Genomic DNA, 19,457 nt, shown 5'->3' on the forward strand with positions numbered 1-19,457 from the left:
AATAAAATCGTCTGGCGCCAGCAGGAATAAAAGTCCTCGAGGTTAAGACGATTAACCCTTCATTGTGGGGGTCAATGCTATGCTGCGGGAAATCGTCTGGCCGTTAACGAGAAAAATAAAGACTGCCTAGTGGTAAAAATAAACCCTTCACAGCAACGAATTTCTCTAAAGATGAATAAAACCGTCTGACAAAGGCAAGGGAAAAAAAAAAAGAAATTCCTAAAGAAGATATGTAAACCCTACACTACAGGGGATTTTCGTAAGCTAAATAAAATCGTCTGGGGAAAATAAGAATAAAATACAGGACAAATTGTGCACATGTAGCCAACCAAAGTGAGAGGAAGAGCTTGAGTGCACTACCACCCACATACAGAGAGAGAGAGAGAGAGAGAGAGAGAGAGAGCGGGGGGGGGGAGGATATTATACGAAGGAATACACAGGAAAGCAAATAAAAGCCGAACTAATGGCCCTTTCGAGGTAAATATTACAAACTATGGCAAAAGTTCAAAACTAAATAACTATTTAAAGACAAATATTCAGAACTAAATATTAAAAACTAAGGCACGGTAAATATTGAAAACCAAGAGAAATATTCAAAATTAAGGCAAATATTCAAAACTAGGGGAAATATTCAAAACTAAGGGAAATACTATATACAAAACTAAGGCAAATATCAAAAACAAAGGCAAAAATTCAAGAATAAATATTCATAACTGAGGTAAATACTGAGAACTAAGGTAACATTCAAAACTAAGGTAAATATTCAAAACTAAGGTAAATATTCAAAACTAAGGCAAATATTCAAAACTAGGGCAATAATTCAAAAGTAAGGTAAATATTCAAAACTATGGTAAATATTCAAAACTAAGGTAATATTCAAAACTCAAGGTACATATTCAAAACTAAGGTAAATATTCAAAGGGAGGGCAAATATTTAAAACTGAGACAAATATTCAAAACAAAGCTAAATACACAGAACTAAGGCAAATATTTAAAACTAAGGTAAATAATTATAGTCTTCGAAGGACAGCAAATCAGGAAGGCTTCACCCATCAACCAATAAGCTCCACCCACCTACCAGTAAACTCCACCCACCTACCAGTAAGCTCCACCCACCTACCAGTAAGCTCCACCCACCTACCAGTAAGCTCCACCCACCTACCAATAAACTCCACCCACCAACCTCCAGCCCAAATTTTCAGGTAAGAATGACCATCACGTAGCATTGAAAAGCTGTCATGAAAGTTTATACGAAGGAATGAGTTGATATCTTAGTCTAAACTTTATTTTTTACCTATAAAGGAAAGATAACAAGCTTAAATACTCGTCGTGTTGCAAAAAAAGGGGAAGGAAAATGCAAACAGGAGATCCGCAAGGCACGAGTGATTATTAAAGAATACTGTAAATCTAAAGCGAAATACCTGTACTTTATGTTTTGCGACGAGTTTGACAGACTTCTTTGATGTCATTTTCCAAAACCTTGAGAACCATAGATGCCAAGGTGATTGGATGGTGATTTGCTGGCTTTGATTTGATGCCTTTGTTAATATCCGTGTTAAGGAGGAAAGGGAGGCAGGAGGAAGAGCGTGGGGGATGGGAGGAGACTGGGTGAGTGACGGACGGAAAGGGAGGGTAGAAGGAGTGAGGGGAGGAAAGGGAAGGAAGAGGGAATGAGGAGAGGACAGGGAGGGTAGACAGGGTGAGGAGAGGAAAGCGAGGGTGGAGGGAGTGGGAGGAGGAAAGGTAAGGTAGAGGGTGTGAGGGGAGGAAAGGGAGAGTAGAGGGAGTGAGTGGGGGAAGGGAGGAGAGGGAGGGAGTGAGCGGGGGAAGAGAGTGTGTGGGCGAGCGGGAGGGGAGGGAGCTATCATGAATATGGACAGGCATCAAACATGGTGTAAGGGGGAGGGGACGGTACAGAGGGAGGGGGGTAGGAAGGACAACGAGAGAGAGAGAGAGAGAGAGAGAGAGGGGGGGGGGAGTATTATCACTGTCTACCCAATTACCACCAAAATCACCATCACCACCAATTTTGCAAAAAGATCATTCAATACTATTATTATCATCATTATTATCACCACAACACACCTACATTCACCACAACCAAGCTCACCACCACACCTACACTCACTACCACCATGCTCACCACCACACCCACTCTCACTACCATCATGCTCACCACCACACCTACACTCACTACCACCATGCTCACCACTACAACTACACTCACTACCACCATGCTCACCACCACACCTACACTCACTACCACCATGCTCACCACCACAACTACACTCACTACCACTATCACTCTTTTAGCCAGCATCACAACTATCAGCATCGCACAGCCATCACCATCGTCACTATCACCACACTCGAAACACCTGCAGTCACCACCACAATCACACTCTTCATCACCACCATCACTTCACCACCACACAAGAATCATCATCATCATCATCACCATCACAAACAACCTTACCATCACACTGACCACCACGCACCCAGTCACTCTTACCATCAATCATCACCACAACACCAAAATCACCACAACAATCCTAATCTCACCACAACCACTATCATTTCCACCACTGCAATCACACATTTATCATCACTCTTATCACCATTAACACAATCCAACAATCAACCTCCTTCACCATAAAATATACAAAAATCTTACTATTATCACTACTACTCATTCCCTCATCACTATAACTGCTTCCCCCCCCCTCTCTCTCTCTCTCTCTCTCTCTCTCTCTCTCTCTCTCTCTCTCTCTCTCTCTCTCAATTATTCAAGTACAACTCAATTTCAATTTTAATTTGTTCCCTCCCTCTCCCTTTTCCTGACAATCTGGGAACAAAACTGAGTTATACAATTAAACTGAGAGAGAGAGAGAGAGAGAGAGAGAGAGAGAGAGAGAGAGAGAGAGAGAGAGAGAGAGAGAGAGAGAGAGAGAATGTTAGAAAAGAAAAGCCTCGAAACCTTGTGAGAAACAGTGAGGCAAAAAGTTTAAATTATCACCCGGGTTAACTTTGACCAATACTTTGTACTCTCTCTCCCAATAACCAATACCCCTCCTCTCACAGTATCTCACTTTATCTCCGAATACTCTCTCTCTCTCTCTCTCTCTCTCAATTCTACAGAAGTGAGAAATAAATAAGCTTAACATTTTCAGTACCACGACGCTTCTTCCCACTCCACAGCGAGGCATGGGTGGACTAGGCACGGCTTTTATCCAGAAGGGCGAGGAGGAGAATGATTAGAACGAAAATGGCTGCCTAGCAAATAGGACAGAAAACGGTGCTAGGGCTGACTATGCTACTGCTACGGAAATCGTGTCAATTGTTTGTTGTCAGCTTATGGGTTACCTAGAGTGTCATACCATTTTCTTCCGTCAAGGATAAACTTTTTTTTTTTTTTTTTTGTTTAATGTATACGTTAGATACAGCCTTTAATGAGTAAGGCATTTCCTAGGTTCAATCAAATCGTCGGGAGGTAAAATGAATAAACCAATACAAGAAGCGGTGCCAAGGCACAGCAAACCCGTCCCCGGCAGTCATTTTAGTGCTGACATATTAACAGAACAGGATATCTATTCAAAGATGTCACATACCAACTTTGGAGTAAATCGGGTGAAAGTTGACGATTTTATGCCGATTTGATGTTTTAAGTCCGACCCACCTAACACTGACCCCCCTACCGCTAACTAGGGGGTCACTCCCCTGACGTAATGAGGCATGTTATAGGATGAAAATATGAAAGATGCACCTTTAGGTTTCAGCTTCATGTCGATATGACCAATTTAAAGGGAGTTATGGGGATTTTTTTTTTTTTTTTTTTTTTTTGGGGGGGGGCTACAGCCTGGAACTTTGCCCAATTTGGCCCAAAATTTAATCAGGTGATCAGAGGGTCATAAGCCATCATCCCTATAATTTAGACAAACTAACCAGTAGTTTTCGCGTAAAGTTGTTAACGGACAGACAGACAGACAGATAAACCGAGTGAAAACAATACCCGTCCCCAAGCCCCTCCGGGGCGGGGATGGGTAAAAATACAGATCTGATTCTAGGGTTGCCTGTCACAAAACAAGAAACAAGGAAGATAAGAAAGAAAATTTACCTAACAATAAGGGCAGCATAGCGCTGGCCAATTAACAAATAAATAAAATCTGGGACATACTGAAGTGAAAGAAATGCTGATGATTTGATTCAGCTTAGGGATTAATGAAGGCTGTATCTAACCCCTCCAGGTCAAAGTCTCTCCTAAGCTGAGTAAAATCGTCTGGAGGCAGCAAGAATGAAACAGAAAAAATCGTCACGAAATTAAAGGGGTTAATGGAGGTAGAGAGAACAGAGTATAAAAGATATTACTGTTGTGAAACAGTTCCCGAATAATAATAATAATAATAATAATAACAATAATAATAATAATAATAATAATACTAACGACAATGACGACGATGATGAAGATGATGCAAAAGACGTTATCGTCGTGAAAGGGTTGATAATAATAATAACAATAATAATAATAATAATGACAGCGACGACGACAATGATTATGATGATGACGATGCTGATAATGATACAGATGATGATGATGATGATGATGATGGTACAAAGACGTGCTGGTGGTGAAGGAGTAAGCCAGCAAATAACAGCTCACGTCACTTGGCCAGGCCGTCGTCTGCATCATGTCCTCCAGTGACGCATCCTGCCTATTTTGGTGGCAACAGACTGACATTTACACTACAAAGACGACAGGTTTATTACACCAGCGCTGCCTCAACACGAATTTTTCGCCCAGGGGAGGGGTTTTGATCTAGGGGGTTAGAAAAAGACTTTATTTACCTTTCATGGATCTGAAGTGTCCTCTGAGCTGAATATAATCGTTTGGAAGGGAAAAGGAAAAAAGGGAAACAGAAAAATTAAGATAATAAAGAAAACTAGAGGCAATAATAATGTCATCAGAGTGAAGGTGTCAGATCCTCCATCACACCGACATGATTTTTTTTTTGTTTCCCTACCTTCCTGTCTCCAGACGATTTTACTCATCTTTAAGAAGGCTCTGTAGTTGTTGATGGATTAATGAAGACTTTATCTACCCTCTCTCACCCAGATTAAATACATTATCATCTGTTAATAAGAATGAAATATGAAAGACGCCATCGTAGTTGTTGTTGATCAACGCCATTCTGTCCGGCCGAGCAGACCCATCAACCACAGGCAAGCAACTGTCCCTGCAGGGCCGTCCCGTGCAGTGGACCCATGTTCCCTTGCAGGTGACAGCGCCTTAATTCATTTTTTAACTCTCACAATCTCCAGATAATTTCCCTCAGCATTAGTAATGATGTCCTGCCGTGAAGGTGTTAATGATGCTACGATACATCTTATCTCCGACGTTATCAAAGTCTCTCCTACACCAAAATCGCTTAGTGCCAGCAGGAAAATAATACATAACACGTCATCGTACTAAAGGGGTGATTGCTGCCTTGCTACCTATCTCCCTACCTTAGTAACTACCTACTTACCTACCTGCCCTGCCTACCAAAATGACTACCTACTTACTTAACCTGCTTATCTACCTGCTTACCTGCCTACCAAAATAACTACCTACTTATCTACCTGGGGCAGGGTAAGTTAGGAGTAAATGCCGGGTGAGATAAAGGCAGGGCAAGGCAGGGCAGGGAAGGGCAGAGCAGGGAAGGGAAGGGCAGGGCAGACTCGGACAGGAAAAGGAAAGAAAAGGGAGAACGAGGGAAGTGCAGGGCAGGGCAGGGAGGGCAATGCAGGGCAAGGGTGGTGGAGTGAGATAAGGTGAGGCAAGACAGTATGGCTGCTATAAACTTCACCAAGGCACATTCTTGTCACTCCCCCCCCATCTCTCTCTCTCTCTCTCTCTCTCTCTCTCTCATTATTCTTCTTTCTTCCCTTCTTCTTGCTCTTCTTTCGTTCTACTTCCTCTTTATCTCCTCTGAACTGCTTTCCTTCCCTCCCTTTTCCCTTCACTCCTTTTCCTCCACTGCCTTCCCCTCCCCTCCCTACTTTTCTTCCTTCTCATTCATAATTCATCCATCCCTTTTCCTCTCCCTCTTTCTCCCTCCATCCTCTTCTCCCTTCTGTCTCCGCCCCCCCTCCTCCCTTTAGTCTCTTCCCTCCTTCCTTTATCCCCCACCCCTCCTCATGCCCCACTACCTCCTCTCCCTCCTCCTCCACCAATTCCTTTCTTTCTCATACATATTCTTACTTCTCTCCTCCCCTTCTCCTCTCCCTCCATCTCCTCCAACCCTACTCAAACACACTCTCCCTCTCCTGACCCTCTTCCTTCCTTCCTCAATTCCTTCTCCTGACCCTCTTCCTTTCTTTCCCAATTACTTCCCCTTCTCTTCTTCCTCCTCCTTCTCCTCCCCTAATCCTTCCTCTCTATCCTCTCCTTCTCGCCTCGACTTTCTATTTTACTTCTTCCCTCTACCTTAACTTCTCCCCTGTAATCTTTCTCCTCCTTACCATTCCTTCAAAAAGTCACTCTTCCTTACTCCTCCTCCTCCAGTTACTTTCTTCCCTCCTCCATCCCTTCTCTCTCATCCAACTTACACTATCATCTCCCCTCTCTTTCTCCTCCTTCACTTCTCCCATTTCATCTTCCCTAATTCCACTCCCTCCAAACCTCTCTCTCTCTCTCTCTCTCTCTCTCTCTCTCTCTCTCTCTCTGCAGTATATATATATATATATATATATATATATATATATATATACAGAGAGAGAGAGAGAGAGAGAGAGAGAGAGAGAGAGATATATATATATATATATATATATATATATATATATATATATATATATATATATATATATATATATATATATATATATTCTCTCTCTAACCTTTATATTCACCCCATCATTTCTCCCTTCCTTTCTCCCCCTCTTTCTATTCTTCCAATATTTCTTGATTTGTGTCGTTCTTCCCCTTCTTCTTTCCCTCTTTATTCTTTTGTTTCTCTCTCTCTCTCTCTCTCTCTCTCTCTCTAATTCCTTATACATTCACCCCATCATTCCTCCCTTCCCTTCTCCCCTCTTTCTATTCTCCCAATATTTCTTGATTTGTGTCGCTCTTCCTCTTCTTCTTTCTCTTTCTGTTTATTCTTTTGTTTTCCTATCTTGTTTCTTCTCTCGAATGCTCTTTTCCTTACTTTTTCTTTTCCTCATATATCTCCTTCTTCTCTCTACTCTTTATTGAATTTCCTTCCTGGCGTTTCGTTTTATTTTTACCTCAGAAATTTTCCCTCCCCTTCCCCTTTCCTCCCTCTTTGCTTCTCTCTCTCTCTCTCTCTCTCTGAACAGCGCCAGTTTTTCTTATATTTTGAGTGTTCTTGCCTTCACTGTGGTGTGTGTGTGTGTGTGTGTGTGTGTGTGTGTGTGTGTGTGTGTGTGTGTGTGTGTGTGTGTGTGTATGTGTGAGAGAGAGAGAGAGAGAGAGAGAGAGAGAGAGATGCAGGATATGATAAAAATAATAAATAAATACCACAGAATACCTTACAGGTGGTCTAAGCGTCAATCATCTGTACTTTGTGATCTTGTCTTGAATCGACTTTTTAAAATCGAAATACAGTTCTTCATTTTTGACTGACCCTAGGTTCTTCCTCCATGATCGGCCCAAGTCAGATGAAAAGTGCCTGAGCTGACCTTGTCCTGTGACCTTGACCTTTGAACTGATATCAAAACTGAATTACCGCATCCCTGCATGACCCTCACCCCTTCCAAAAATTCTGACATAAATTGAAAAATCACCGTCTGAGTGAAAGGACTCAACCTTTGACCTTTCGCCGGGACCTGGACTTTTAATGGCTGTTATCAAAAACGAATCCCTTCAGTCTTGGCTGACCCACAAACCTTCCACTAATTTAGCTCTAAACTGGATCAAAATTAAGTTAACCTATCCATGTTAACTGGACATTTAAAAAAATAAAAAATGCATCGCTCACTTGGCTAAGCCTCCTTCCTTCCACAAGGTTTGTTTAAAATTGGATGAAAACTGATTTAAACCAGGCACAGCCCCACCTAAAACACACACACACACACACACACACACACACACACACACACACACACACACACACACACTTGATAAAACAATGCATCTGGTATATTGCGCGTGAATAAATGTAAAGCTAGAATGAGAAGTTAAAAGATACAGAAAATGTATGGATCATGAGAGAGAGAGAGAGAGAGAGAGAGAGAGAGAGTGGTCACCTTATGCATGGGGGTTCCCCAGAAGTCGTGCAGGAAGAGGCTGGTGATGGAGGTGTGTGGTCTCAGGTCCTTGTTGTCCTTGATGGCTGAGATGTCGTCGAACACAAACCCGCAGGTGAGCGCGTTCATGTATACCGCCACAGCCACCACCAACACCAGGCTGCCGTACACCCACCCGCACACAGACCCGCCTGGGGGTGTACACAGGCACCAAATTAGTGTACATGCAGATATACATACATGGATATACGTACATATCGACACAGCCACCACCAACACCAGGCTGCCGTACACCCACCCGCATACAGACCCGCTTGGGGGGGGTGTACACAGGAGGGTAATTAGTGTACATGGAAATAAACACACACAAATAAACACGATTCTAGTTTACACTGTGTAGGTGGGGGGGGGGAGACCAAAATTTTCCCTACATACACTAACCTCTTACAAAGTGAAATTTTGACAGCTTTCCTTGTAGATCCAAAATTCTACTTATAAATCCGAACATCCCATTTCCCTTCCTGGCAGACTCACTACACGACTGTGACAAACTGGGATCTTTTGACATCACACTTCCAAATCGCATATCCTCATGCTTTCCTTTCATTTGTGGCCAAACGTTTGCTATAAAAAATATTTCGTTTGGTCGTCCCGTCTGCAAAGCATGATATTCGTTTATACTAAATGGCGTTTCCCATATTGTCAACGATTCATTTGAAAATCTACCAATGTCTCTATCCAACATTGCAATACCCCTAAACCAACAAAACACACATTTATTTCCACCACTACGGGTTTACAACTTTTTTCATCATTTCAGTACAAGCAGCATTTATGTTTACAGCTTAATATTATTCCCTTTATTTAGGTGGAAATATTCTGGTTCAGGTGGTGTGTTATGTGAAGTGGTGGCCAAGTGGAAGGGGTTAGAGGACTGGACTACCGATCCCATGGTTGTGGGTTCGATCCCAGCTGTTGTTCGGAGGACTTTGGGATTTGGAGTTAGAGGAGAAATGGTGTAATCAATCAAATTTGTCAAAGAATTTCTCTCTCTCTCTCTCTCTCTCTCTCTCTCAGCAGGTAGTGGGAGGAGTCTGTGTGCGGAATACCAAGGCGACTGTGTTACCCCGAAGTGCCACGCTGCAATCCGTGTGTGTGTGTGTGTGTGTGTGTGTGTGTGTGTGTGTGTGTGTGTGTGTGTGTGTGTGTGTGTGTGTGTGTGTGTGTGTGTGTGTGTGTGTGTGTGTGTGTGTGTGTGTGTGTGTGTGTGTGTGTGTGTGTGTCAAGGAGGGTCTGAAGAGCAGTGTGTGAGATTTGAGACAGTGAAAACAGAAGGGAAAGAAAATGAACGAAAAAAGGTGAGGAAATGGGTGTGAGGAAAGAGTGACTGACAAGAAGAAAAACGCGACGAGTGGAAAACAAATAAAAACACAGGGTAGCGTGAAGAAAGATATATAAGGCAAAAAAAATAGGACGAATTAGTGTGTGAAAACCAAGGGTGTGGGAATTGAAAAGTGAGTGAAGAAGTGTGATGACTGTCTGTCTGTCTGTCTCATAAATGTACATACACATACAGATATTCACACCCATACATATAGTCTGTCTGTCTGTCTCTCTCTCTCTCATAAATGAACACATACATACCGATATACGCATATACATTCTCTCTCTCTCTCTCTCTCTCTCTCTCTCTCTCTCTCTCTCTCTCTCTCAAAGCAATCACTACTTTACCATTTTCCATAAATTCCCATTTTCTGTTCACTTTTATTCCCTACTGTCCTAATTTGCATACACGAATTTAAATAATGATTGTAGCTTTCTGACACATTCCATTAACATTTGGGAGCTGGTACGCTGGCTGAAAACTATATCAGAGTGGCTATCTGCGTTTTATACTAGACATATCAATACGTGTTAATACATTTTATATATATATATATATATATATATATATATATATATATATATATATATATATATATATATGCCCATGTATGCGTTTAGGTTTTGCATGTTTGTATGTATTTGTGCATGTGTGGATATTTATGCCTATATGAGTATAAACGAATGAATATAGTGTGTGTGTGTGTGTGTGTGTGTGTGTGTGTGTGTGTGTGTGAGAGAGAGAGAGAGAGAGAGAGAGAGAGAGAGAGAGAGAGAGAGACAGAGACAGAGAGAAAGTCTCTCTCTCTCTCTCTCTCTCTCTCTCTCTCTCTCTCTCTCTCTCTCTCAGTAATCAGAGTACAATATAAGGACGTCCTATCATAATTACATCTGGCCTGCCATTAATAACTTGAGGAAGTGTAATCAGAGCAGGTCATTTGTGGAGTTGTGGCGGAAATGTGGTTGTACGCCGGAGAGAGAGAGAGAGAGAGAGAGAGAGAGAGAGAGAGAGAGTGTTACACAGATCACACACACTTTATGGTTATTACTAAATGATCAGGCCATATAACAGAAACACAAAGAAAAAACAAAACACAAGAAAAGAGCAGTATAGCAAATCTCTCTCTCTCTCTCTCTCTCTCTATCTCTCTCTGGCCATAATTTTTGCCAGTATCAATTTCCCTTCACGACCCAATTTCAACCCTGAATACCGCTGACAGGGAGGAGGGGGGGAGAAAGAAAGAGGAGGAGGAGGGAGAAATTAAATAAAAGGAAAGAGGAAATGGTCGAAGGGAGAGAGGAAAACAATGAAGGAAAGAAGAGAGAGGAAGGAGGGGATGAGGAAGGGTGGGAGGAGAAGGATGGAGGAAGACGAAGGTGAAGAAGAGAGAGGAGGGGAAGAGGAAGAGGGTAGCAAAAAGGTGAGGTGGAAATGTTAAAAGCGAGGAGGAGGACGAGGTTGAGAAAAGAGTAATAAGAAAGGAATTGAGTGACAGAAGAATAATATGATAGTTAACAAAGAAGATGATGAACGCGAAGAGGAAGAAGGAGAGGGAGGAAAAGGGAAAGATAGAACGATGAAGGGGAAGACAGGAGAGAAAGGAAAGGGAGGAGGGAGGAGAGAAAGGAAAGGGGAGAGGGAGGAGAGAAAGGAAAGGGGAGAGGGAGGAGAGAAAGGAATGGGGAGAGGAAAAGAAAGGAAGAAGATGAGAAAGGGAAAACAGACAATGCAGGAGGGACTCGGGAGAAGAGAATATGAAAGGTTTAAAAAGGGAGAGATTAAAATGGAGGGGAAAAAGGAAGGGGGTAAACGAAGGAGAGAAGAGAGGAGTGGGAAGGAAGGAAGAATGAAGGAATGTATGAAAGAATAGAGAGAGAAAGGAAAGGAGGAAAGAAAGAAAGAAGACAGAAAGAGAAAGAAAAAAAAAGGGAAGGAAGGAAGGAAGGAAGAAAAAGGAAAGAAAGTGGAAAAGAAAGGAAGGAAGGAAGGAAGGAAGAGAAGGAGTGGAAGGAATGGTGAGAAAGAACAAATAGCCAAGAGAGGACGAAATAAATAAATGGAGAAAAAGGGAGGAAGGGATGCACAAGGGAGGAGGAACGGAGGTAGAAAGAAGTCAAAGAGAAGACTGGAAGAGAAATGAGGGAAAGAATATGTGTGGGAGGAAAGTGGGAGAGTAAGAGAAGAGAAAGAGGAAGAAAATAAGAGGAAAATATTAGGAGAAAAGCAAGGAAACGGAATGGAAGAGGAGAGAATTATCCCCTCCCCCCCCTCTCTCTCTCATGCTTTTCTTTGTTATTATATGCAAACAGAAATGTAGTTTCAGTTTATTTATATATATATATATATATATATATATATATATGAGAGAGAGAGAGAGAGAGAGAGAGAGAGAGAGAGAGAGTTTGTCTACCTGTCTGTCTGTCCTCTATGGTCATCAAGGGGGATGCATATCGAACTCTTCTAACAGCTCTGACAGGTGTAACTGCTTACGACGAATTTAAACGTTTTAAACTTGCACATTACATAATCTAAAGTGGCTCCTCTGATGGCCATGACTATAATTAATAAGAAACAGGGCCACACGCTGGATTTTTTAATGCAGGGGGGGGGGGAACACTACTTTCTACCCGTCCTTGAGGGGCTAGGGGAAGGCTGTGTTTTTACTCGGTTTGTCTGTCTGTCTGTTAATAATACGCGAAAACCACTGGTGAGATTTTGACTAAAATGATATGCTATGACCTTCTGACCACCTGATTAAATTTTGGCAAGGCCCAGGCTGTAGGCCCCCCAAGAATAATTTTTTCGCCATAACTCCTTTCAAATTCGTCATATCGACATGAAACTAAAACCTAAAGGTGCATCTTTCAGATCTGCATCCTATAACATTTTACATCGGGAGGTCACCCCCCAGTTAGCGGTAGGGGGATCAACGTCAGGTGTGTTAGACTTAAAATTTCAAATGGTCAGGAACTCGTCAATTTTCACCCGATGTACTCCAAATTTGATATGTGACATCTTTGACTAGATATCCTGTTGTGTTTATATGTCAGCACTCAAATGGCTGCCGGGGACGGGTTTGCTGTGCCATGGCACAGCTTAATATAATTTATTCACTTTATTTAATTCATTCACTCATCATCTAATCCTGTGTTGCCCAATGAGGAGCTTAGGTACCCGGGGCTAGGCAAGGTGGTCCTGACAGATAAGTTGAGTGTGATCAGCCTCACTCATCCATGAGTCGCATTACGTGAGCAATAAACCTGAACCAGCCATTGGATGTAAACCTGCACTGGCTCAATCCTATCACAGCGCCTTAATTACCCACTAAACTAAGTAAGGCAATATGGTTAACTTTGATACTGTAGCTGACTAAAGTCCTGAAAGGGTACAAACTCAGGGTAATTTACATACCGAACTCCATAGAACCTTGGAAGTTAATGAAATGTGGATATCAATGGATACAGCACCTTGGAAGTTAGGGGAATTCAGGAAGGATGAGTCTCTGTTATAAATATGGGAGGTGTTTAAGAATATCACAACTCTGCCCTAACAACTAACACACTTGCTTTACACGTAGCAATGGGAGATTAATATTCCAGTATAACTTTTATGCAGTTTACTGAGGAATTAATATTTACCGAGGAATCAATAGCACAACAGATCATTAAAACATGTGTCCTGATGGGAATTACTGCACTTCATTTACCTTTAACTAAGATATCTTCATCTGTTCTTGTTACCTCCAGATTTTTTATTCAGAATACAAAACATCTCATGTTCATGGGGTAACAAAGACTACACTGAACCCAAATGGGGGGTGAACCCCCCCCCCCGCGTGCACGACCTTGATCAGAAACATTCAAGTCAACATGGTGGAAAAGATGGTAGCCAGTTTCGGGGGATTTTTTTACTTCTATACCCATGTTATTAGATACAGCAGGTAAGATGGGTAGACGGATTGGTGGGATGGGTGGGCAGGGCTCGTGGGTGGGTGGGTAGTGGAAAAATAGTTCCATGGTAGGAACAGGTCCATGGAGAATATAAACTTGGTGTTATGGGACCAAGGATCAAATGGAAACCCGAGGGTCTTCTGCCACAAGGAGTGGCCATCCAGGGTCCCAGGTAATGCACGATCATGGGGTTTTACCCAGGCAGCGCCGGATACCCCTTCTAGTTACCAATAAAATCAGCTAAAGACGTACATTTCTATGAGACGGAGTAATTAGAGCCTTCATTAAACCTTCCTAACTTCCCTCAAATTTCCAAACTAGAAATCGAAACCTCCCAACTGTCCACCAAAGTTCCCACCCATATATCCCAGTCTCCCCGCTTTTTTCTAAATAACCTATCTTCTTCCCAACTTTCCAAAAATGTCGCCCTACTCCAAAAGTACCCTAACTTCCAGACTTAACAATGCACCCCAAAATACCAACTAATTCGGATCCTCTAATTCCCCTCAAACTTACCTCAAAAATTCCAAACCCCCCCCCCCCCCCCAAAAAAAAAAAAAAAAAAAAAATCTCAAACTTACCTAATAAAACAATCCCAGGTTTCTCCTCAAATTTCCTCCAATATCCCCAACGTCCCCTCACTTAGAAAGAAAAAAAAAATCCCAAACTTCCTAAATCCTACTCCTCTATTAATAGTAAGGATCCCCCCGAAATATTCCAACATTCTAAAAAAGATATACATTGGCCAATTATACTCAACTTCCCACAACTTCCTAGTATGACGTTAGATTCATCAATATATTCATACTGGCCTTTGAGAGGACGGCCCACACTTTCCTAATACTACTCTCTCTCTCTCTCTCTCTCTCTCTCTCCAACAGAAGGAGCCTGGACGTGAGAACAATGAAGATATTGATGGGCCTCTGAGTTTACCTCTTTCCTCGTGCAGTGGTGTGTGTGTGTGTGTGTGTGTGTGTGTGTGTGTGTGTGTGTGTGTGTGTGTGTGTGTGTGTGTGTGTGTGTGTGTGTGTGTGTGTGTGTGTGTGTGTGTGTGTGTGTGTGTGTGTGTCCTACCTACCTACTGACCTACCTGCATACCTACCTGACCTACCTACCTACTCACTAATGAATCATCAACCCACCTCTCTCTCTCTCTCCTACCTACCTACTGACCTACCTGCATACCTACCTGACCTACCTACCTACCCACTAATGAATCATCAACCCACCTCTCTCTCTCTCTCTCTCTCTCTCTCTCTCTCTCTCTCAAGGCGTGTAATGGGCCACACTTCACTGCTGAGAATGGAACGAAGGACTGGCAGGATTTACGATATTTCTTCTTTTCTCTTTCCCTCTCTTCTGTTCTCTTTCGTTTTCCATTTTCTTGAATTATTCTCTTTACTTGCTCTGTTCTCTCTTCATTGTATACCGTCTTCTCATTTATTTCTCCCTCTATCTCCCCCTCATCTATCTCGGTTCTGTTGTTCCTTTTCCTCTCTTCTTTTCCTCTTCCCTTCCCTTTGTTTTCCTTTCCTGGTCCTCTCTTCCCCTTCTTCTAATCTCCTCCTCCCATTCTTTTCTCTCACCTTTCTTGTTCCTCCCCTTTCTTCTCATTCCGCTGTTCTTTTATCTCCTGTCTCTAATTAGTCCCCGTACCATACTGTGACTGTGGAGATTCACTATTTGTTATATTTCATTCTTCTTCTTCATTGTTTCTAGTACAAAAACCTCAATACATCTTTTTTATCTCAATTAATCCTTTTAAGGGGCTTTATGGGTTCAAAAATCAAAGTACACAATCACAAAATTTGGGGGGAAGCTGTTTTTTTATTTAAATAGTTTTTATACGACGTGCACGGCTAATACATTAACGCTGTTGTGGAAGTTGAAGATACATAATTTAAGACTATACCAATTTCTACAGCTGTTGTCTTAAGTAATGTGCGACATCTTTAGCTTAAATAACAGAATTAATGTACCATCAGTGCTCCTCTAAAAAATAATAATAATAATAATATTAATAAAACGACTGGATCCCAAAAATTTTTTCTAAGAACCCATAAAATTCTTTAGAAGGTCTAAATAGAAAAATACACAGAGGTATGCCATTATTTTGGAGCTGTGTGGAGACCATTTTGCATTCCCATGGTAACGCTGTCAATCTTTACTCTTCCCTTTCGTCTCTCCTCTTCGTAATCTTGTCCTCCCTTCCTTCTCTTCTCGAACCTTATTCCTACCCATCCTTACACACTTAGTTTCTTTACAGTGTCTTTTTCCTCTGCTCTTTTCCTCTCCTCTTCTCTGTCTTTTGTCTTCTCTTTCCTCTTCAGTTTCATTCTTCAAAAAATTTTCTCATCTCTCCTACTTCCTTTCTGACAATCTTCTAACTTCTTTTCTATTTTTCTTCGACTTCTTTTGCATTCCCTTCCACTTTCATCTATTCACCTTTTCCCCGAATACATTCACCTCTTTTATTTCAGCTTCGCGCGCCTCTGTTTTAATCCCTTCCTTTTAACTTATTATTGTCTCCTTTCTTCTTCCCTTCCTTCTCTTCTGTCCTCTACGTCCACTTTACTAAACTTATTCTTTCATCAACTTTCTGTCGACCACTTCTCTCTTTCCCTTCTCATTTTCTGTTCCTCTCTTCTGCCATATCATTTCCTCCGTCACTACTTCCCTTTTCTTTACTATTCTTCTGTTTTCTTCTCTAACCTCTCCTTTTCTTTTCCCTTCTTTTTCCTCTCATTCTCATCTCTTTTCTTCTTTTCTCTCATCCATTTCTTCTCCTCTGCTTCTACATATCATCATCTATGGAGATATCTCTTCCAAACCACATTTTTTTCCAGTTCTTCCTTTCTTACCTGTTATTTTTCTTCAGTCTACGTCCCTTTCTTCTCAAGCAACTCCTCTTCTCAGGCTAACACCCGAAAGTTTTTTAAGAACTCTGAAAAATCCTATCGGTCAAAGGCATCAAAAACCATCCCTGGAAGCTCTTTCTCTTCTGCTGGTACGACTACAATTTATTTACTTAATTTTTAGGCTAACCCAAGACGGTTTTGTTCAGCTGATAGAAATCCTAGGAGTTAGAGAATTAAAAAATAAATCCACTAGCGCAAACACGAGGTATCCCACACCCACACACACACACACACACACACACACCCACACCCACACACACACCCACACACACCAAAATATCCATAAAAGACTGAGGGAACAAGCCAACACATTTTACAGGAAGGCAAACAGGCCAAGCTTCGTAAGACAGACAGGCGGTGATTAAAAAGAAGAGCCTTGGTTGGAGAGGAGGCTGGTGGTGTGGTTAATGAAGGTGGCTAGCTGTGGTGAGAGAGAGAGAGAGAGAGAGAGAGAGAGAGAATTCCATAACTATTAAGAGGATACTGTAAGCTAAACTCGACTGTTTTCCTTTGCCTATGAAAAAAATATGCGTTATTCAGGTATAATATCAAATTCTATATTTTTCCGGCATTTAAGAAGCTAATGGTACTGCAAGGAAATTATTCTCTATGTCCGTCCGTCCATCTGTCTGTCTGTCTGTCTGTCTGTCTTACTCCCCTCCCCTAGTGTTTTATTGCCTTTGTTCTGTATTTATTTCTTCCTTTGTGTGTGTGTGTGTGTGTGTGTGTGTGTGTGTGTGTGTGTGTGTGTGTGTGTGTGTGTGTGTGTGTGTGTGTGTGTGTGTGTGTGTGTGTGTGTGTGCGCCTCAGTCAAAAACTTTTAATGGCTCTGCTTACGATATTAATGTCTTGTTAGTAGTTTGAGAGAGAGAGAGAGAGAGAGAGAGAATGTCGTAATTTTTCTTTCCTTCACATTTCATTCCCTCCTCTCTCTCTCTCTCTCTCTCTCTCTCTCCCTCTCCCTCTCTCTCTCTCTCATCTATTTATCTATCTAACTCTCCGCCTGTGTCTATTCATCTACCTACCTGCCTATCTATATACCTTCCACACCTACCGTTTCATCTATCTGTCTATCTCCGTCTCTCTCCCATTTGTTTTCCTTATTTCCCTTCGTCTTACATTCTCACTTTCTCATTCTCTTACTTTCACTTTGTTTCCTCTCTTCGTGTTCCTCTATTCCTTTCTCCTCCTATCTCATTCACCCTCTCATTTCGCAGTCCGTTTCTCATTTCCTGTTAGAGAAAGAAAAAAGGGAAGAAAAATGGAGGAAGATGGATGGAGGGAGAGTGAAGGAAGGAGGACAATGGTGGAAGTAAGGAAGAGAAGAAAGAGGAGGAGGAGGAGGAGATGGAGGAGGAGGAGAAGGAGGAGGAGGAGGAGGTGAAGAAGAAGTAGAACACTGATAGAAAACCAAGAGAAAGAGAATGAGAAGATGGGAGGATGCTATACATAAATACTGTACATGGAAGAAGGAAGGAATACCAGAAGGAAAGTGAGAAAGAAGGAAGGAAGGAAGAAGAAAAAAAAGGAGGAGGAGGAGATGGAAGGAATACTGAAGACTAGATATACGGATGGTAAAAATGGATGAATTTACTAACCTACCCATACCAATCAAAATCATATTAAAATAAAAGTAAACCAAGCACAATTAAATATAACTTACCCAAATGAAAGCATAACAAGGCAACCTAATCTAAACAGACTAAACCACATCAGACCAAACGGCGCATAATCCAGCCAAGCATACTCAAGTAAAAGCCCAGTATTTCTTACCCAAGCCAACCCAGCCTAACGTAACCTAACCCAACTTAACCTAACCTAATCTGATCCAAACCTAACCCAACCAATCCCATCCCAATCTAGCCAAACCTGATCTCATGCCAAGCCAAACTAACCAAACAAAACTCAACCCAGCCCAACCTAGCACCTCACTTCCAGGATTCAGAATGCACACAGTGTACCTCGCAAATCGTCCTGTAAATCCCTTTGGCCAGCCCGTAAATCCCCTGCCTAACCTGAAAATCCCCCAGAGCCCACGCGAAAATCCGGAGAAATCCCTGCGTGGCCGTGTCGGTGAGTAAGTCGGCGCTTAGATGAGTAAAAGTGAGTGAGAGTGAGCGTGGTATGTGGGTATTATGGTTATGTTTATGGCGGCGGTGTGGGATAGTGCCTGCGTGAGAGAGAGAGAGAGAGAGAGAGAGAGAGTGTTTGTGGCTCGGAAAATAGACAGAAAGATATAGCTGAACTGGTAGATAGCTAGAACGATAAATCGGACGATAGATAGATGGATACTATGGATAGATAAATAGTTAGATACTGTAAATAGACAGAAGACAGAAAGTGATGGACAGGTAGACAGAGTATCGGTTTAGGGGATATTATTGCCCTAAATGGATGAATGGACAGAAGGACAGAGTTTGCAAGTTTTGTACGGATAGAGTGATTGGCTGTGCGTGGATAGATAAGTTATCAAGTTGTGCGATAGACAGAAAGGCAGACTGATAGGTAGATAGATGGATGGATAGATATGGTGACAGATAGACAGACAGATAGATACAAAGATAAAGGGTACACGGAATATTTTTTGCGATATGAATAGGGATAGACTGATAGGCAGATGGATAGTTAAAAATGTGGTGATGATATTGATGGATAGATAGATAAACAGATGGTCAAAAAGGCGGCGATACTGATGAATAGACAGATGGATAGATAGACAGATGGATAAATTATACATACAGTTGGATAAATATAGATTAATTGATTTAGGATTAGATTTTTGTGGATTGATTATGGATAAAAATATTGGTTAAGAAATGAAAGTTTGGAAGACGTAGATAAGTAGACTGATAAATGGTAGATAGGTAGACTGATAAATGGTAGCTGTAGGTAGACATAAATGGTATAGATAAGTAGATTGAGAAATGGTACACGGAGATAGGTGGACTGATGAGTGGTAGATAT

The 19,457-nt window shown here is 41.8% G+C and overlaps 1 protein-coding gene across 1 annotated transcript in view; it reads right to left on the bottom strand.

Annotated features, from left to right (window-relative positions):
• LOC145407267 (protein O-mannosyl-transferase Tmtc3-like) overlaps positions 1 to 8,399 on the bottom strand; it is a 61,141-nt gene extending 52,742 nt beyond the window's left edge. The window contains exon 1 of the mRNA XM_080278303.1: positions 8,242 to 8,399. Coding sequence (XP_080134429.1) covers positions 8,242 to 8,370 — 129 coding nt within the window. The 5' untranslated portion in view covers positions 8,371 to 8,399. The remainder of the gene's footprint in view (positions 1 to 8,241) is intronic.
• Positions 8,400 to 19,457: the final 11,058 nt, after the last annotated feature.

This window comes from Coenobita brevimanus, chromosome 72, assembly GCF_032717465.1.
Source record: "Coenobita brevimanus isolate Jiangsu-jjx chromosome 72, ASM3271746v2, whole genome shotgun sequence".
In the NCBI taxonomy this organism is placed as follows: Eukaryota; Metazoa; Arthropoda; class Malacostraca; order Decapoda; family Coenobitidae; genus Coenobita; species Coenobita brevimanus.